This window comes from Haemaphysalis longicornis, unplaced genomic scaffold (genome assembly GCF_048455015.1).
Source record: "Haemaphysalis longicornis isolate Haplotype H1 unplaced genomic scaffold, Haemaphysalis longicornis Haplotype H1 scaffold_10, whole genome shotgun sequence".
Classification (NCBI taxonomy): Eukaryota; Metazoa; Arthropoda; class Arachnida; order Ixodida; family Ixodidae; genus Haemaphysalis; species Haemaphysalis longicornis.
In genome coordinates, this window is record NW_027526204.1 from 140,231,777 (window position 1) to 140,253,160 (window position 21,384).

The 21,384-nt window shown below is 48.0% G+C and overlaps 1 protein-coding gene across 1 annotated transcript in view; it reads left to right on the top strand.

The window, feature by feature from the left end:
• The first annotated feature begins 3,279 nt into the window (after positions 1–3,279).
• Positions 3,280–21,384, top strand: part of LOC144159492 (uncharacterized) — a 42,442-nt gene continuing 24,337 nt past the window's right edge. Inside the window, exons 1-4 of the mRNA XM_077691014.1 lie at positions 3,280–3,499; positions 10,105–10,320; positions 12,431–12,576; positions 19,986–20,094. Coding sequence (XP_077547140.1) covers positions 3,448–3,499; positions 10,105–10,320; positions 12,431–12,576; positions 19,986–20,094 — 523 coding nt within the window. The 5' untranslated portion in view covers positions 3,280–3,447. The remainder of the gene's footprint in view (positions 3,500–10,104; positions 10,321–12,430; positions 12,577–19,985; positions 20,095–21,384) is intronic.

The window sequence follows — 21,384 nt, forward strand, 5'->3', positions numbered from 1 at the left end:
TCTGGCATTTCTGCCTTATTAAACAACTGTGAGTTGCGAAAGATGGTGAATTTGTATTCTCAGCACCTTAACCTATCGATACACGCAACCTTGTCTCCACCCTTCAGTGTCATATAACACAAATTTGACCTCGTCAAACCAAGAAATATCAAGGGGAAGTTTTTCGCTCTGGCTTTAATCTCGAGTAACACCAGGTAGAACGATGCTAAATTTTTGTTTTCAAAAGCGTTTACCTGTACCAGCGTCATCATCATCGTCAGCCTGTCTACGCTCACTGCAGGGCAAAGACCTCTCCCATTATTCTCCAATTATTCCGGTCCTGTGCTAACTGCGACCCATTTATCCCCGCAAAATTCTTGATGTAATCTGCCCACCTAACTTTCTGCCGCCCCTTGCCGCGCTTGCCTTCTCTTGGGGACCCACTCTGTTACGCTTAATGACCAATGGTTATCTTGCCTTCGTATTGCATGCCCTGCCCATGCCCATTTCTTCTTCTAATATAATACTATATTACTTACTTTATAATACTTAACACGCGTTTGTTCCCTGACCCATTCCGCTCTTGTCCCTTAAAGGAGTAGCGACACGAAATTTTCGTGTTACGTTTTTTTCGCGGCTATGCGTGCCTACCATACCAGCCCACTAATCATAACATGACACATTAGACGCTCGAGCGCAGCGTAAACATTCATTTTCGGCGTCGTTTGTTCGTGTCAGTTTCGATTTCGACAAAACGAACGCCGAGCGGCCGCCATGACAGGAGGTGATGTCGCCATTCTTGCCGTACCGCTGCCGCTCTAGACGCGCGCGCTCAGACCGGCCGAGGTCTTCCGGTGGGCCTCCTCGATTTACCAGTCCTGGACGGTCCGCGAGAAGTCCTGGGACTGCCCTCTGACCGGAAGCCCCATAGGAATACATGGAAAAATCGAGCGCCGGATCGCGCCTCGGGCAGTCCGCGGACGATCCGGCACTGATAATCGAGGAGGCCCACCGTCCCCACGCGCCCGGGCAACAGGGACAGTGGTAGGCTGCCGTTCATGATCTGAGAATGCCTGCCGAATGCACCCTACCCCATTTTTATCCTTAAACCAGCGTATTCTTGTACCGGCGTATCCTTATCCTTGTACCAGCATATGCCCAGTTAACACATTGACCGCTTTCCGCAATATGCTTGGACGAGCGTGCCGACGAAGAGCGACAGCTACGCCACACTGCCAGAGTGCTTGGTGCGTAGACGTTATTTCCTAAGTACCGAGAAGGTTCGAATAAGTTTCCGAGAAAGGCGTGAAAGATTTCACATTGTCTGATTTATTGCAAACGTGGCTGTCATTCGGCGGCTTTTTAAAGCAAAGATTTACTAATATCGCCGAGTGGTTTCGCCGCCGCCGTAAATTTGGCCTTATAATTTGACCTCAAGTACACTTGACCGCAGCTGCGCCTAATCCCTTGGCAACGCATCACGCCGACGACCGCGTGCGCCGCTTCCGCCGCCGCTTCTGGCTTGGCGCATGCGCTCTCTATCCGCAGCTGGTTCGCGCCTGACCACGTGACTCGCCGCGTGCATGCGAGCTTGACCGTGAATGAGAGCGAGGCCGGGCCATCTTCCCTGAGCGTTGCGTGGGAGCTGAAGGCTTTGAGCCGTCGTCGGCAAGCGGCTTCTGGCCAACCCGCGAATATCGCCCGGCGAGCCGTTCGGCTAGGAAAACGCCGGAAGCGCCTTTACAAAAATGGATTTTGAGTTTCAATTCAGTTCCTGTTGAGGTTTTATAGAGCCAATAGAAAATTCAAACTCAAGAGCTATTGAGATTTGTCATCAGAAAGTCAAAAGATTTGTATTGAGAAAACGAACGCAACACTGCAGTCTTTTTAAAATCTTTCACACCAATCGACAAAACGCACCAGACTGAAACATATGCCTGTGAAGGGATGTTTTTTTTTTTTCAGCGCTGCCCACTGCATCTACGGAATTGTATAATAATAAGTCTGCTAGGTTACTTTTATGCTATTTTATTCTGCGTTCATATTTCCAATGAGTGCAGTAAATAAAAAATCAACAAGGTTTCAACAAAAAAAAACTCAACAGAATATCGAAATACTTCGTTTAATTAAAACTCAATAAAGTTTCTACTTAAAAACTTATTAGGATAATCTCCATACAAATATTAATTATATTTTGATAAGTGGAGAAATAAATTATATTCGATAATTTTTAATGCATTTTGCTCAACTACTGCCTCAGCATGGCTTGCAGCAAAAACAATGAAGCAAACAAACATTGCCAGAACTCTAGTGGCTCATATCTTCCGGCACTAGACTCCCGCGGAATCGGTTCCCTGCAGCAGCAGCTGATTGACTTCTTTATACAAAAAAAAGAAAAACCGGTCGTGTGGATGATACCCTACCACGCATTGACATAATGGGGGAGCAATCTCCACGACCGCTAAGTTGCAGCTTTGGCGCGACTTAGGGGCAGTGGAGATATTCGACGTCAGTCTTTCGGAAAAGTTGGAGCAGGAGCATGCAGATCTCGGTCGGGAAAAAAACGAAAAGGCTGGAGGACGAGGGTGCTACACATACAGGGGTTTATGCAGAATTTCGATTTCGGGGGGGTGTCGGTGGGATGTTTGGGGGAGGGTTGTATAAATCCCTAGGCAGGGTGCTTGTGGTTGTGAAATCTTTTTTTGGGGGGGTGTCGAAGTCCTTCTGGGGGGGTGTATAAATCCCTGTACACATAGCTCGGCTGCGGGACCACAACCGCAGCCAAAGGCAGGCTTTGAACGAATAGTATAATAATTACAGCTGTATGGTTAATCAGGTGAAGCCAAGAGTTAACCAGGCTAAGCCTAGCTTTCGCCTCGCGTACCCAGGGTTATCTGAGCTGAGCCGCAGCCATTTTTGTTTCTTTGTTGGATTACGGATTCTATTCTCTGTAGACACGGTATACTACTGACTAGTGAGTCCACTATCCCTTAAGTGGGCGGGCAACCAATCATCGGCGCCGTTGAAATAGCTCGTTGAAATAGATTGTTCCCTCGCGCACATTCCCGGATATCGCTTTCCGTCTCTGTGCATGTAGTTTGCATAGGCTACTTTCCGTTGATCTAACGTATCCGCTATCCTCTGGGAGCAGAAAAAAAAAAAAAGCCCAGCACAGTCCTGAGACAAACGATATGGCAGGGGACATTCCAGGCAATGTCCACTGAAGAACAATGCCTGTCGTTATCTCGGCGGCGTAAATGGGCGTGCGAGTTTCCGATCTCAATACGGAGTTAGATAAGGCTCGAGGGAGATGGAGGCGGCACTAGGCGTTTAGAGCGTGCAAGCCGGTCCGTAGTGCACACGTCGGCTGCAGACGCTCCCACTAACGGCACGAGAAGCGTGGTCTCCAGCTACCGGCCTTCAGCTCATTTTCATCCCGTTGGTAGTGGTGATATCGAAGCTTGCAAGATGAAATTCGTCTTCAGCATCGTCCTCATCGGCCTGTTCCAACTCGCAACATGTGAGCACGGAGTTCCTGCTTGTCTGCACGTCCGCGGCTTGTTTCTAGCTTGCTTCTTGTTCCTTTTTGCTGATAAATGTTAGCTACCCGACTGAGTGAAATATAGATATTACGCAGGCAGTGCGTTGCGGTCTTGTTTCCCGCACTACTGCCTCTTCCACTAGTTGGGGCTGTTGTCGCGCGGAGGGGCGTACTTTTGTATAGGAGGGTCGAACGCTCTGCCACCGTGGGAGAATGTAACATTCAACTTGGCTTAATTTTACGCTAAAATAAAACATAACTACGGGGAGAACATCGGTAATTCGGCCACATTTGACACGGAGGATGTCTTTTGACGGAAACTAAATGCGAAGACAACGCACGTGGCTGTGAGATTTAGGCACACTTTTAGCATTCACAGGTAGTTCAACTTAACCCGTTGCGGCGTGACTGCCATGTCTCACAGACCGTGGTTGTCTCACAGACCGTGGTTCTTCACTGGAGTAAGGTAGTCGCATTACACAATGAATTGCCCTCAGATAACGTTGTTGCGTTCCATTCTCAATTGCTTGATAGATTGCGAACAATGGATAAAAATTACGTGTCTTAAACATTCCCCCAGAGTTACTACTGGACGTCCTGATTGATTGTTGGCACTTCGGTGTCATTGAAAGTGATATACGTCATGATAACGAGGAAATTCTTCATTAGGCCTCCCTGCGACTATCAGTCCCGGACCAACATACAACTGCCCGGGGCGCTATCCGGCCAGGGGCTTATCCAAAATTTCGATTTGGGGGGGGGGGGGGTCGAAATTTTCCGGGGGGGTGTGTTGGGGGCCTATAAGGGGGGGGGGGTTATAAATCCTTATAAATGCCCGTCGTTATGAAATCTTTTTTTTGGGGGGGGGGGTAGAAATCCTTTTTGGGGGGAGGGGGTGTTAGGGCGGTGTTCGGGGGGGGGGGGGGTGTATAAATTCCTGTATCCGGTGAGCGATTTTACCATGCATTCATACGGGACCTTCAGTCCGAAAACAGTCGTCGGATTACCCATGGTCAATCCAGGACTGGTAAATCGAAAGTGCCAATAGCTGTTCTCCGTCGGGAAGAATGTAACTGACACAGTTGATCAATCTGCACAGGATAGAAATATAAGGACTTAACAACAGAAATAAAAGGGCGCTAATTTCGGGGGAGAAGCGAAACGTTATTTTTATTCTCTTATCACGGCCCTGAAAAAATAGCGAAATTTTCATCGAATGAACAAAATTTAAAACAACTGCACGGCCATTTTTAACGTGCACAAGCGATGAGAAAAGTGACCTAATTACTCACGTTAGCAATAGTTTGGCGTGACGAAAACGTTTTAGTGCGTGCTTAGTGGGCGCGCACAAGAGGATTCCATCTCGCGCTCTTCTTACCTTCTCCACTTGTCCTCCTCGCTCGTGGAACGACTCGGACTTGGCCGACCAAAGTACCGAAGGACAGATTACTAACCACTCCGAAGCCGCGCTATGCATGGTTACACCGGATGACCTGCAGACTAAGGTCCTTCCGGCCGTTCGATAGAAAAAAAAAACATTTGTGTAAAGTATATTTCATTTATATTTCGATAATTGTTTATATTTTGCTGGTGATAATGTCTTATTGACAGTGCAGCTTGCGACGCATGCAAAACCTTGCTCTTCGACTTCGCTCTGATTGCACATGTATCAGCCTCATCGTTACTAACTGCTAAAAGTCCTTCCTTCCAGAATAGTAGTAGTAGTAGTAAAAACTTTATTAATAGAAAGGGGGCACAAGCGCCCTGGGTGGGGTGGGGGGGGGAACTGAAGGGTGCAAGGGAAGTTAAAACACCTCAGACATTCACAAGTTCACATTAAAGGGTCGTTGTTCAAGTTCAAGCTCACTCAGCACTCGCAGGTTTCACATGGCTTCTCGTAGAATAGCTGCAGCAAGCATGAGGGAAGTCGGTTCAGATTATGATTACACAAGTTTGTATGAACCGTTGGCTGAGGCGTATTCGGTGGTCTGTTCAAGAAACGAAGGCTCTGTTTTTACTCGCTGCAGGTGTGCTGCCTCCGACGCGTGTGGGGGGCCAGTGCTTAGGAGTCGCGCACGACCATCGCTGAGCTAAGAGCATTTCCAAAGTAAATGGAACAAGTTCGACGTGCAACGGGCGTTGTAGTAGGGGCAACGTTGCGGGACGGAACTAGCGGGGGATGTCCATTTATGCACGAATAAATAGTTTTTGCATTAAACAAACTTCAGAGAAACGCTTCCTCCCGGGCGCTCAAAATTTTCTTAAATATCAAAGCTCTAGTCCAGTGGCTGCTATAACAGACGGATCCAAGTTGTCATGGGGTTGTTACTTGTGTGTGCTTGGATTATAGCGATTAGGAAAACTGTAACGGCGATAGGGAGAGAGAAGAACAAACGTTTATTGGAACAAACGGTGGTGGTTGAGCCGTCACTCGTTGCTCAGTCCAAGCACCCTTGGGCCTTGGCTGCAGCTCTGGCACGGATGACCAGAGATATCTCTTCAGCGTGGGGGGAGTTGGTCAGCAGGTTTTTCCACTGCTCGGGGGAATGGTTGGGATTGAGGGTAAGCAATGGGGTGTGTTGAAAAGCCCTCGACCATGGGGTAGGTACTATTAGGAGACAAACAGAATGACAGTTGACCGGGACATCGGGGACGGCTAAGCATAAAAAAATATGCAAGACAAAACAGCAATTTACCAAAAGCGTTTTTATGTTTATATAGAATTATAAAGGATAAGTTATTGCAGCAGGATTGACGGCGCTTAGAGGGAGAGACGACATTTTTAATCGGTCATTATATGCCAACGAGCTGCCAAGCTTGGTTGAACAACCTTTTCATAGGACGGATGTGATCCCTGGCGTTCCTTTAAAAATTGATTTTTACCAAGCTCCGGTAGCTTTAAAATCTGGGACGGCCAGAGGCAAAGGCGCATACTGGAGCAGCCAGGGGGTAGACAAGGTGTACGCCTACCTTCGTGCAGGCTAGGCAACTACACAATCGTATCGGGAAGCTCAATCTCTCTCTTGCACAGTATACCGTACGCACATTTCTTATCGACGTACTCCTTTCGCGTCTGATCAGGTCAGCTTTTAGGATCTTTGGTGCGCTATCGCCTTTGTTCAGCTCGCTAACACGATAAAATGCGCATGTACAAGTAATACGCGCTTAATCTGCGTATTTTTTGCTCATTATCGACGCGTGAAGCATGATTCGGCCGTCTCGGGCCTCTCTGACCTCGTTCAAAGGGACGTGTATGCAGCGCGAAAAAAAAAAGAACAAAAAAAAAACTCCCACCTCCCCTCGCGGGAACCCCTGTGTAGATGCGACGCATAGGCGGAGCGGCGAAGGGAACGCGTTTTATAGCGCTCATAACGTTGAGGGGACTGCGTAAGCTGGTCCCAGTCGATGACGACGTTGGCGTACTTGTAAAGCGGCGTGGACTCTAGGTGTTTGAGCCAAGCGTGGATGTTGCTTCGCCGGAGAACGGCACACCGGTTATATGCGCAGCGCGCCCGAAGCAGAGGAAACCGCGGAAGAGAGAGTACTGCACATGCGCCGGCCCCAGCGCGTCTGCCGCGGCTATGACGCAACGTGCCGCGGCTATGACGCAACGCAATCCAACACAATCCACTTTAATCCAATCCAATCCAAGCCAATCCAATCCAATCCAATCCAATCCAATCAAATCCAATGCCCCTCGCGAGAGAGTGTTCGTTATCGGAGAGGAGAGGGGGTGAGCGGCGGAGAGCGCAGCTCGCGCGGCGAGGAGAATGGCAGAGGGGTGGACAACGCCGACGACAACAACGACGACGACGCCGGAGGGACAAGGCGAGTGAATCAGATGCTCTGCATCTAAAAAAGCAGACGGGGCAGTCTAGGACCGAAGTTTTTTTAGGGGCCCGGGCTTGGCTGTCGGTGTCTCATGTCGTCGCCGTAATCGTCTTCTCATGTAGTCACGGTACTAAAACACCGGGGAAGCTCGTTTACGCCTCGCGCTAGAACGTATAACGCGTACTAAAAGAACACCGGGACACTCGTTTACGCCTCCTACTAGAGAGCTTCGTGCTTCAAAGACAAGAGACTTTTACAGCAAAGCTGTATACCTCTACCCCCCCAACAGTTTCATCTCCGTTGGCAAAAACGCCAAGGCGCCAAGAATACACTTATACACTGCATGCTTCGCCCCATCCGCAGGTTTCACGTTAGTGGAGATGGCCCGGGATTTTTTACTGAACAGTCGGCTATCCCACTACAAGCCAATGCGTCGTTCCCCATGCCGAAACAAAAAGAACGTGCTCACTTGTATCCTGCAACCAGGGGCGGATCCAGGCTTTTTCTGAGGGGGGGGGGGGGGGGGTCAGCTCCCGTCAGTGATGATTATGATGATGATGATGATGAGCAGGAGGAGGAGAAGGAGGAGGAGGAGCCTTATTTATTCACCGAAATTTAGTGAAAGCAAAACCATACGAAATAGAAGTCATCAATTCACCTTTTTTTGCGACCTGAGTGGTCATCTTCTTGGAGGTTTAAATTCAAAAATTAAGAGAGGGGTCAGGACATCCGGACCCCCCCTCTGGATCCGCCAATGCCTGCAACTTTTCTTTCATCATTACATCCGCAAAATGCTTTCACGGGGCGCTGGTATCTACTCGCAGGCAATGCGGAACTGTACTTCTTGCTGTTAATTGTTGCGAGTCGACACCACAATTGGGTTCTTCAAACGTATGATTTCAGGGATGGTCAACAGTAAAGTAAATATTTCTTGACCTCTTGGAACTCAGCAAGCCCGCAACTTTTCTTGACAGGTACTTTTCCCTTACTCCGTTTTTCTAGGCAAACCTCACTATAGCCAAGGCAGATCAGAGGTGGAAAGCACACAGTTTGCGACGATATACAGGCGCATACCTGCATTGTCAGTGGGTAAAAATATGCGTACGGTGAAGTTTGACGCTATATTTGTCTTACCTCCGTTTTAACTACCTTGCAGCATTAAGAAAGCTGCTGGATAGACCTATGTATGTCCGTGCGGGGTATGTTTTCTCGGACAATCGAACACTTGTGAGCCGGAAACACCTTCGCAAATGTCGGTAACCATGTTTTGCAGCAAACGCCTTAAGTACGATACGTGACAAACGATAATAAAAAAAAATCCGTCCTAAATTTATAACTCCACACGGCGTGGGCGCAACGAAATGTTATCAAACTAAGTATGTACCAACAAGCCCGAATTAACACACACTTTTATCGTCTCGAAACTCGCCCCCAAGGCAGTAGGAAGTACCAACGCATGGTCGTACGTTGCCGGCAAGGTAAAAGCCAGCGCAAAGAGTAAATGTACAGGTCGGCTCTAAGCACGACAGCGGTTATCGCTAACCTCATGACAGCGTAGATAAAAAGAGCATTATAGGTTCTAAGAAGGCACGTCGCGCTGATGCAACCCGCATCACCGCTTCTACGCGTTTGCTACTTGGGAGGAGATGTGCACTGCACACGCGGTAAGATTCAGCGGCACGCTTTCATTCATGTTGCAACACTACTCCTATATAGGGAGCCCACGGTACGATACAAACTTTGCAGTTATTCATGCAAAACATGGCAAACACACTGGAGTGAACAAACAGACAACAAGTTACACGTAATAAAACCTCACTTGGGACCATACACCACCGACACACGCAATAGATATATTGAAGTCGCCTTGGCCAGATTACGGATAGGGCACACACATGCAACGCACTCGCACCTTCTCACTGCATCTCCAAGACCTCTGTGCAGCAGGTGCGGAGAGGCCCTATCCGTAGTGCACATACTAATCACATGCAAGGCACTTCACACAACACGACAAAAACACTTCAGAGAACTCTACAGACAACATATTCCCCTACATCCATCGTGTTTTCTAGGTGACGATGCCATTGTTTCCGTGAAATGTGTGTTTGAGTATTTGTCAGATGTCAAGTTTTTAAACCTCATTTCCTACCACGCATAATGAAATCTGGCCCTACACACCAGCCATCACCATTATCTTTAACTGATTTTACTATGTTCGGTTGACACGTTTTTTTTTGTAACTACCTTTTTGTGGTAACCAATTCTCTTCATTAAATAAACTTTTCTCTGGCGCTCTTTGCCCTTAGTCGGCCTTGCGCCATAAAAACCCAACCATCATTATTATTTATCGAAAGAAGTTCATCGTACTCCATGGCGCTGCCTACTACGTCGCGGCGCTACCAAATACAGTGAGCCATTGCCTTTTTTCCAGGGTAGATATTATTACGTGGTATATATTACTACTTTCAATCACGCGCATTAAAATTACGCGGAGGCCACAATGCGAAGCGCATATCCCACAAGCGCAGGAAATGTAGTGTCATTAGCAGACGACACGCCCAGCCACAGCCGGACTCGACTCTCATTCTCCTGCTCTCCCCTTCGAGTCCGGCCGTGGCCCAGCCATTCTGCCGGTGACGTCACACGCAGGTGGCGCCCCGGTGTGTCTTCAAGGCCAACAGAAACACCGTCGTGAACCTCGAAGAATGCCCATCAGGAGCAGCTTTGCACACGAGCCGCTAATTTCTTCGCAGGCCAGAAGACTCCGGCCGCTCCGTACCTGCCGTCAGACTTCCAGGTGAACGTGGTGTACAACTCGTGGTTCGACCAGGACATCTACCAGTTCACTGTGGCGTACACGCGCCAGGGCCAGGGCCTGGGGAACCGGCTGTACGTGTCGCGTCTGTCCGAAGGCATACGCTACACCAAGCTGTACGACTTCAGCAACGACGTCCTCTACGAGGCAAAGGGTGAGGGCTGCTCTACGCTGCTGCAGCAGAGTAGCTCTCCTCCAGGAACATGGGGAGCTGTGTCGCGGTGAAGGGAACCACACATACGTGGGTGCGCTAACCCGCAGCCCTCTTCATGTTTTAGTTCAATCAATCAATCAATCAATCAATCAATCAATCAATCAATCAATCAATCAATCAATCAATCAATCAATCAATCAATCAATCAATCAATCAATCAATCGACAGTTTTATTGATCAAGAGCTTTAATACGACCAAGCGCAGCTAGACGTTTCTACTGGCACTATAGGAAAAAGCTGAGGGCAGATTTCTGCGGCAGGACACCTGAGGAGCAGGTACGTAGGACTGCCCCCTTTACAGTTTAGCAGGTGCGATAGAGCTGACCTTAAATTTATTTTGAAGTAAATTCCTCGGTAAGTTTGTTACGCTGAACCTTCCTAGCTTTAGTTAAAAGCACACAGAAAACGCACCCTTTCCGCACTTTCAGCACCTTTGACAGGAACTACTCGTCGTTCAGGCTCTAGAAAACTTAAAACTTCTGTTCTGCCGAGTCGCGATGCAACATTAGGTATTCTGCAAAAGTGAGAGAGAGAGAGAGAGAGAGAGAGAGAGAGAGAGAGAGAGAGAGAGAGAGAGAGAGAGAGAGAGAGAGAGAGAGAGAGAGAGAGAGAGAGAGAGAGAGAGAGAGAGAGAGAGAGAGAGAGAGAGAGAGAGAGATACAAAGAAACGGTCCAACAACTGCGCATTTGGACCAAGAAAACGAGCTTTCGCGTGATATTCCGTGGTTGATACAGTGAAACAGTCTATCATTGCGTGCGCAGTGCAAGAACGAATGATTACCGGCTGTTTCTGCGCACGCCAATAGGCTTCTTTATTGATTGATTGATTGATTGATTGATTGATTGATTGACTGCTTGATTGATTGATTGACTGCTTGATTGATTGATTGATTGATTGATTAAACTACGAATGGGAATTTTTTTAGCTGATCAGCTTACTTGTATGGGTAGGCTATTGAAGTCTTTCAATGGTCTCGACGTCCCCACCCCTGATTTTGTAACCAGTACGTATAAATGTGAGAGGACTAGCCTGGAACAAAGTGGGGAGGGGGTTATTCTGGAAGGGATTTGGTGATCGCCCGGCCCTTAAACTCTTTCGCCACGCCGGATTCTCTGACGAACACCCGCATGGATAGTAGCGTCTCCTCGACGCATGAAATCAGTGGTAAATGCACGATCGTAATATATGCGTAAAAAGGATAAAGATAATACGCAGGTGACTCACAAGGGAGTACGTTATGGGGCGGCGATCATAGGGTGGAGTATCGAATAGCACGGAAACGAAATCCGATTTTCAGGACCCCAATCTGCAATCGCCACAGCACCCATGATTGGGGGCCGAAAACCAGACGTAGTCGAGTGCCAGAGCGGAGCAGAGGAAAGCGTGATTCATCGGTGGAACCCTAAGTCAAGGGCCCCAGTGGCCAGTGCTCCTGCCTTTGTCCTCTCCGGCAGTTTGAGTTGGTCCTGTAGAGGGGTGCTTGCATGGGCCGCTTCCCATGTATCCACTGTGGTAGGCTGCGCTGAGGTGTCGCTGGTGCCGACAACGATTCATATGGATACCGCCCTGCCGGCGGATTATACGCTCGTGGCTCGCGATTCTTTCCCGGCCAATGTGTCTCCAGCCCGCCATTACCTTGCAATATCGCACAAGGTGCTTCGCTGTAGTCCTTACGGGCTGATTGATTGATTGATTGATTGATTGATTGATTGATTGATTGATTGATTGATTGATTGATTGATTGATTGATTGATTGATTGATTGATTGATTGATTGATTGATTGATTGATTGATTGATTGATTGAAGGGTTTAACGCACCAACGCGACGCAGGCGACGAGGCGCGCCGTAGCGGAGGGCTCCGGATTAATTTTGACCACCTGGGGATCGTTAACGTGCGCCTAACTCAGCAGCACAACGCCTTAGACACTGAGCCACCGCGGCGGGTCCTTTATACGGGCTGTCGACTGTCCGCCAACATGTAGTGTCTTACGATGTCTGTACTTCTGAAGGTCCCCAACGAAAATAAAATGTTGCGCGGTGTCCGCAGGCAAGGACCGGCAGTGCGTGGTGACGAAAGGAATTCCGGAGTCGGAGAAGACGGACCCATACTTTCCCGTGCCCTTCAGAGAGTCCGGTGGCGGCAAGGTCTTCGACAACCCCAGCGCCCTTTTCCGCTTCACATCGAAAGACATGGTGGGTGCACACGACGGAGTTCGACACCATGGTGCACGTTTGCTTAAAACAGGCGGGAAAATTAAAGCTGCAACTGCCGTTCATTCGAAATCCGAAATTTTGCTGAAACCGAATCGGTTTCAAATCAGGAGTTTTTTTTTTTTTTTTTTCAAAATGAGCCAAATCCGAAAACCTAAACTAAGTCAGATAAAACTGTAGTAAGAAGAAAAACGCAACTTTTCCCTACAAAAGACGTTGCAACGAAATAGGTCAGATAACGCCTGGCAACGAATGGGCAGCGCTTGAAAGTGGCAGGAAGAACCAACGTTGGAACTACTCGCACACCCGAGGGTGCGACGCAGTTCGTTAGGCCACAGCTCTTTTTCACATCCTTTGAAATCCGTCAGCCGGGGCGGGGCGCGTCGTGATGGGAACGGGCTCCTATTCAGAGGGGCTTGAGGGAGGAGAGAGGGTGTATCGTGCGTTGACGAGATGGCTGGAGGAATCGGCTACAGCATCGTGGAAGGGAGGTTGGGGTGGTGTTGGTAGGCTTGGCAGCTTCACCTTTTCTTTACTTTGCTATACATGCCGCGAGAAGTCGGCCCATTTACAACGGGAACTCCCTGCCATACGGCATAAGAAAAAAGTTTTCATATGTACAACACTGCACCCGTAACGCGCGAAAATCCAAGAAGAGACCGGGGCTGGGGCCCCCATATCCAGCGCTTGAGATCTGGGGGTCTCCCAGGATGGAGCCCTGTGCCTCGGATGTGTTTTCTTCTTTCATTGATTTATTTGAACGTAATGAGAACGGCAACTTCGGTCGAATGTCAGCGCTGGAAGCCGTCACCTTCGATTGTTCTTTCAGCCGCGCAGTCTGTGTGTGTGTCCTGCCTCTTGAAAAAAAAGAAGTCATTTGCTGGTGATCGCTCTTCCCATTTTATATCTTTTCCCGTTCATCTATGGAGTGCGGTTTGCTAACACTGGGTCGCGCCCCACCGACGGCATGAAAAGCAAAGCTAGAAGCGGAAATATCGGGAAGGACAAGCGTAGGGAGGTCTCTTCTGAGAACTGCATTTGGAAGAAGGGAGGGGGAGGATAGGAGACTGATGGGAACGGATGCGATAGATGGACTGCTCTCAAGGTAGGTGCAGCACTGTGGAGGCTACATTGTTGTCAACAGTCCGCCCACTGAGGACGCCTAACTCACCACGAAGGAGGCCTTGAAAGGACATTTCCTCCTCCCCTCTCGGCAGGTGGAAGCGCAAGGCCCCGGCGCCTCTTGTCGCTTCCTGATTATGATGACGATGATGAGTGCTAGTGGCATCCCATTTATAGCGGGGTAATGACGTGTCATCTACCAAACACAACTACTATACCTATGTTTTATGCTCTTCGTTTAATACTAGCGCTGCCCTTAGGGCATGCACAAAATAGTTATTTTTTTCTGTTACAGATGGTAGCTGTACGAGGAATTATTCCCCTCTATCTTTTCGTCCACCTGCATTCTAATCTTCTTTTCGTTGCCTCGACAACCCTGAAGTTAACTCCCTCTGTCCTAGGGCTTCCTTCACGGTGAGTAAGGCGTGCTCAGTTGGCGGACGGTTGACAACAATGTAGCCCCCACATTGCTGCACGCAGCTTCTGAAATGAACTATAGAATCAGCGCCCGTCCTGTGCCTCTGCCACGAGGCAGTTCCGTCACCGTTGTGAGAATTTTTACGCCAAAATTGATCCCTAACCAACTCGCCCAACTCTCAACTTTGTTTCACCACTAAAACCGTCCGGGCGGCAGCAGGCGCCCTCCCGCAGACAGGAGGGAAAAAAATTGGACATAATCTCCAGCACGGGTCATCTCGTGTCAAGCGTGTACAACGCGGGTTGTTCGACCCGATGCGAAAAAAGGCTGCCTAAAGTTCCCGTGTTCATTTCGTGCCTGCCACTGTTTTATTTTCCTCTACCACGATGGCAGTTCCGGCAATGGCCCTTGATGGCTAATCACGTGTTTCATACGTCCGCGACTGGCTCTCACCTCACGCTTTTTCTTTTTAGAACGCAGCCCTTTGGCGGCCGTCTCTGGGCTGAGCCGGTTGTCGGCGTAACCGAGGGAACGATGGCCTGGATTAGCGTCACTAACTAAGCTAGGCTTAAGAATACCCCGACTTTGTGCACCCGGAAGCGTCTGGGGGCCATTTTGTTTCTGGCTTGCAGTGCTGCCATCTCTCCCAACGAAACCGCCGCCGGTTGTGACGGGCAGAGTTTGACCGGTCGCTCTAGCGTCCGAGCAGCAGGGAAGGAGAGAGGAGAGGCGCCCAGAAACAAAATGGCTGCGCCCATATGTAAACAAATATCACGGGGTGCTGACCGACCAATGAAAATCTTGGCGGCACATAACATTGAGAGAAAAAAGTTCCGATACTCTAAAACCTTTTATTTAGTGACGCTAGCCTGGACCGACGAGTGAACGAAAAAGCGAACGATCTAAGAAAGCAAAGGAGGAGAGTGTCGCTAAACTGGGAAGGGAGGGCGGTTCGCCGTGGCAGCGCCAGCCAGAGCTTTCCGAAGTGTGTGGGTGAGGAGGGGCAGTATGCTGTGCCCGCACGAGTCGCTCGACGACGCGACGCTTGGCGAAAAAGTGAAAGGGGCGTGCGCGTGATCATGATGTGCGTTCGCTTAAGACGCACTTCGCGGTCCCTTCCTGAGACGCACTTCGCGCCGCCGACGCAGAGCCTCATCATCGCTGCCGTCGAGAGAACCCACGAGTGAGGGCTGCCTCAGCGCACTGATGCTGCGCCCAGATATCGCATTAGGGAGTACCGTAATCGCCAGCCATTTTTTTACTTTCCGTGTCACGCCTAGCCGCTGTTCCCTAGCATACAAGCGTGACATGTTTAATTCACAATCGTGGACTGCGATTCCCTGCGCTTGCCCGCGAGAACTAAAGCCATTGTGCGACGTATGCTGCAGCTGATAAGGAGTCTTCTAACTCCGCTCTCCTCGTGCCAGCAGCTGCAATGATTATGCTGTTAGCTAAATAAAAATTTTCTTCAACTAGGATGTCCACCAACCGCCTACGGTAGCACTCAATGCAATAATAAAAACGTTTTCCATTCCATTCAAATATAACGGCTCCCGCTTAGTAGCTCAGCGTGGTGCGTTCAGTTCCAACCGGCGTAAAGGCGGCACTGCGTACTGAAACGAATGTAGGCTGAAAGGTTCTACGAAATGTTGACTGGCGCAGTGACACGCCGGTTTTATTTTCGAGCCGATTACATATATTGTCCGGCCAGTTATTTTTGCGTCGTTCCTTCTGTGGTCTGAACGCCATGCTCACACACAATTTTGTAATGTTAGCGGGTTCGACGTGACTGTGCAAATTGCAATTATTTTTTTTACCTTCACAGAAAAAAAAAATGTTCCGTTTGCGATGACAAAATCAAGGGGGAGAGGAGGGCACGAAGAAACTTCTAATGTCGAAAAAATATTATTTCAAACAGCAGCTCCAGGATAAATTGTCACTGGGCAAACTAAGAAGCTAATGTGCCTATGTTTTACACTCTTCGTTTAATACTAGCGCTGCTCTTAGGGAAGGCCCAAAAAACTTATCAGGCACAAAATACTTATTTTGTCTGTTACATGTGGTAGCTGTCCTAGAAAATATTCCTCCTTCTGCTTTTCGTCCACCAGCATTCTAACCTTTTTTTTTCGCCGCTTCGACAGCCTTGAAGTTTACTCCCTCTGTGCTACCCTTAAATCATAGCGCTTCTGGAAGCCGAATATTTCCTTTATGTAGATTTGGATGGATACCCTCGCATTGTAACACTATGGGCCACATAGTTTCTGTTTCTTTTCCGTAGACGACGCATACCCCATCATTTTGTGAATACTTCCCCACAAAGCTCTTACCTCAAAAAGCAAAGCACTGCCCAGTGAATTATCATAGAAATTTTCCTTTCTGCTGTTCAATTTCTCAGCCCTGTACATCTCTAACGACGTTTTAGCTTCCATTTTTTCCCCCCGTTTATTCGTTTCTATCTGCCTCGCCTCTTCTTTGATTACCTTGTCTGTCTTGGATTCTCCACGGATCTTTCCGTATTTCATCGTTAGCCTTCTAGTCTTCCTTAGCCACGGCGTGTCCACACTTTTCATGTGCAGGTACCTAAAAACTTTAGCTGTCCACCTACGTGATCAATTGCTCTCAACCTCCTCTCAAGACATATTTTACTTTGCGCTTCTCGAACTTCAAACGACGTCCAGCCCACAACTACTTCGTTAGTTGTTTTTTCATGCGCTCCTAAGTCCAAACGGCCTACCACTCTCTGGTTCACTTCAAGTCCTGCTAGAGCGTCGGATTTTAAGCAGATTACGGCATTCGCAAATGTGAAACCCAGAACCATTACTCCTTTACACATTCCTCTCACTACTTCCTATTTGTTATACCCCCACAGAGCTCTATGCTTGATTATAGCTGTGTTTCGCTTTCCGTTACCCTTAAGTAGCTTCTCGTGAGTCCTTAAGTAGTTTTCCCTTTCGTTTATCCACACTCCCAAATATTTATATTCCTTGACTCTGGCTAATTCGACATGCTGGATTGGCACTGCATCAGTGCTAGTTTCATTGAAAACCATTATTCCCGTTTTTTCTGCGCTAACATTTCACCCGAGGTAGGTGGCTTCCTGACCGCTAATATTTATGAGCCGTTGCATATCGGTCTGGTTATCAGCTCAAAAGAACAATTTCGTCTGCGTATAACATTCCCGGAATACGGTGTTGTAACACTTCGCCTTGCAACATATGCGCTATAGGTTGAACCCTACTTGACTTTCTTCCAGTTTCTTTTCTAACCCTGCCATGTATGCATAAACAGTGTTGGGCTCAAAGGGCATCCTTGTTTCAGTCCCCGACGGGTGTTGACCTGCTGTGTGCATTTCTGCCCTTCCCATGTCAGCTGCACTATATTATCTTTATAGAAGGAACTGTACTAACTCGTCATCTAATCCTTGGAGTTTCAGCAGTCTCCACCATAGTTCTCTGTTTACGTTGTCATATGCCCCTTTAATGTCCAAGAACGTAATCCATAGTGGTCTATTCTGTGCTTTCGCAATTTCAATGCATTGCGTTATCACGAACAAATGAGCCCAATCGCAGGTCTTGTCTAAATCCATTCTGCAGTTCCCCAAGGAATTCATTTTCTTCCATCCATGCTTGAATTTCTGATTTTATCGCCTGCATTACGAATTTTTACACCGCTGACGTTACTGTGAGTGGTCCGTATGAATCAATACTGGCTTTGTTGCCTCTGCCTTTATATATTAAATTCATCCTACTTTCTAGCCAATCCTCCGATATTTGTTTGGTTTGTATCACCTTATCTATTGCCCTCATAAACGATGCCTTACTTTTAGGTCCAAGCAGGTTTATCAGCTGCATAGGTATTCCGTCCAGGCCCACTGCTGTTTGGGGGGAAACCTTTTGCTCTGCTGGTGTTATCGGTGAAGGCTTCCCTACTTCTATTTCCCTAAACTTCTCACTAATCGCTCGATGGATATGCGCCAACGCGTGCTCTCCTTCAAAATGTTTGCCCTCCTCATCAATCGAGAATTTTTTATCGATATCGTTTTTTGAGCTTAGTAATTTTACATGGTTCCAAAACTTCTTGGATGCGCTTTTGTTCTTCTTCCGTATTTCTGCCATTCATTTTTCGCGTTTCTGCTTGATCTCTGCGTGCACCATTTTCTGCACTTCTAGTTTCTTTTCCCGGTAGATATCCCATTTTCCCTTCACTCCCTCCGGTTCCATACCAGTCCTTTTCGCCTCTCTATGTTCTCTCAACGTCTTTTTTCGCTGGTCAATAGCCTATTTTATTTCTTTATTCCACCTGTAGCTTCTCGGCTTTCCCTTTCCTTTCCGCCGGTTTCGCTGCTTGGCTTCATTCATCTTATGCTTTATGAACTCGATCATCTCGTTATACTCCCAATATTTGTATGGGTACTTATTCATGTCGTCTACCATTATATCAGCGCTGCTCTTAACTGTTCATCGTTCAAATTAGTTCCTCCGGTTGTACAGATTTCTGAATTTGTCCGGGTTGCGCCTCTAAAGTGCAATGTAAGCCGCTTGTGGTCGCTTCCTAAGGTGTCTGTTCCGTTTTCATCTATCCTCATTTCCCGCAACCTTCCGTATACTGTCTCGGATACTAAACTGTAGTCTATGCTAGACTGTCTGTTACCGCTTTCCTTCGTTATTTGTCCGTCACACTTGCTTTCCGTGTTACCATTACAAGCCGGTATTTCTGACATAGATATATCACTAGAGAACCGTTGTGATCTGTGTATCCATCCAAATGTTCTATGTGGGCATTCATATCTCCAACTATGATTATTACACCGGAATCTTTGAACTCGTTAATATATATATATATATATATATATAAATATATATATATATATATATATATATATATATATATATATATATATATATATATATATATATATATATATATATATATATATATATATATATATCAACCTATCATCTCCACTATGCTGTCAACGGAAATGGGGTCGGGGCCCCGTCAAGTTGTTCAAACAGCTTTTTGTCCCGTCTCCTCCCGTAAAAAAAGGGAAATAAAGATGGAAGGAATGAATGCATGCATGAATGAAAGAATCTCTTTGTCCGTGCAGCCTGCGAATTCCAGAAACTCGGACGAGCGACTTGTGTCGCGAGGGGGCACGCTAGCTCGCCGAGCTTCTTCAGACTGTATGCCACGCACGGGTGCTGTGTCTAATTCAAAACGCTGCTGTTCAAGTTCCGCAATGAAAGTGGTGCATACTGCACGGCGGCCTGTTCTCGCGCAACGCGGTGGCGACAGGTGACTGACCTCGCGAGTGTCCCGGACACGTTGCACGCTCATGCACGAACCTGCGCATGTTGTCTAACAGCCGCTACCTGCGAGACTGGGCCAAACACAGACTGTCCGAATCAACTGCCCCTTGATTCGAACGGCGTAGATCTCACGGGGTGCTCGCGGAGAAGTATACACGCGCGTGCTGTGCCGGAATGCTCCTGTAGGATTTCACACTAACACGCACCGTATGGCCGGTATTCAATGGCGTGGAATGCATGCAGGCAACCATGCGAGTGCGCCGCCAAAATCTGTGGCCAAGCGTCTGTTGCTAGGCGACATTGTGCGCACGGCCCCCAGATCAGGCACCCCTCTACTCCTCCATGCAACCGTGTGAGTGCGCCGTCACTCGTTACGTCGGGCTCCGCGGGATGGCGGTACTTGTCCATGTCCGTGGCGCATCGGCCATGTCTGTGGCCGTTTCCAGTGTTGCCAAGCGAAGAAATTGACCGCTAAACTTTTCAACGAATACCATCTGTAGCGAGGCTAAAGTGCGCGCTGGCGCGTCTTTCTTTGTGAACAGAAATGGACGGACAGCGGTTCCAGGGTGGCGAATGAATGGAACTGCGACGGGCAGCAGGTGACCGTCAAAGGGCAGACTTACCAGTGTACAACGACCATGGTCTGGAGCAGTGAGTATCCCAGTTCACACTCTGGTGCTGCGCCATGCGCGCCTGCACGCACGCACGCATGAGTGCCGTAAACCCCCGTCACAACGAAGTCGTTTTATTCGAATTATCGCTTTTATCGAAGTTTTGTGGAGTCCCGACCTAAATGCGCGCATTTTAAACCGTACTACTCGAAGCTTCTCTTGCGAAACAAATCCGAGTGAACGGGCGGCGACCACAACCTCATGCTGTGCCTGAACGTTCCTAGCTCCGGGCAGAAATACGACGCAGCTTAATTTTTTGTTTTTGTACGTCAACAAATGTTTGTTTCATTGATTATATCGCAGCTACTACTTCTGCAGAGTTGTCACGCGTGCTAATTCAGCTGTACTTACTAAATTTTTATGAAGCCATCACATATATCGAATTATACCGCTTATACCAAATTTTTTACCCGTCCCGCGTCGTTGGCTTTGTTCTAACGAATACTTACTGAATCTTCCGCAATATTGTTTCACAATTGTTGGCACAATTCGTAAGGATGCGGAGAATAAAATTGGCGTTGGGAAACAAGGGCAAAAATGAACTTGGAAAGACCGAGCAAACATTTTCCATGTTTATTGCAGCGGTGTGTGTGTGTGTGTGTGTGGGCATAGGGGGGATTTTTCTAGCTTTATTACGCTAGATAAACTGGCAGTACAGTTTATAAAAAAAACGATACTCTCCAAATCGGCCGCTATGGAGTTTGTGGGGCTTATATCGAAGGTACCATGACAGCAGAATGCAAGTTTGGTTCATTGAAAATACCGCTTTTGTCACGACATCGATGATGCCAATTTTACCGCAAACTTCAAACAAACAATGGAGATATTCAGCAACGCATATGAAGCAGTGTTGACCTTCCACCGCCCCCCCCCCCCCCGTGCCACTTTCTGGCGATTTCTGCATGACGTCACATAATCCTGTTTGTGCGATTGGCGGCTGTGCCGACCTAAGCCTGCTCCAAGAAAAATCAGTATGATATTGAAGTAGGGCCTCAAGCCCCATTTTATTGGTCGGTTGAATGCTTTCGTGCAGTTAACACACTAATAACTGCGTTTTTAGTGCGGGTCCATATTACGCCACGCATCATGCCCATATTACGTCACTGTAGCGCGAAATTCGAAAGTTTTTCGATATTTCTGGCGTTTTCTCGGTTAAAAATCAAGCCCATTTCTTAGTAGAACGATGGTTAAAACGAGTAGCTTCCGCCCATGCAACGTGACTCAAAGTCAATGTACAAAATCCAAACTTCTTCGACCGTGGCGGAATGGC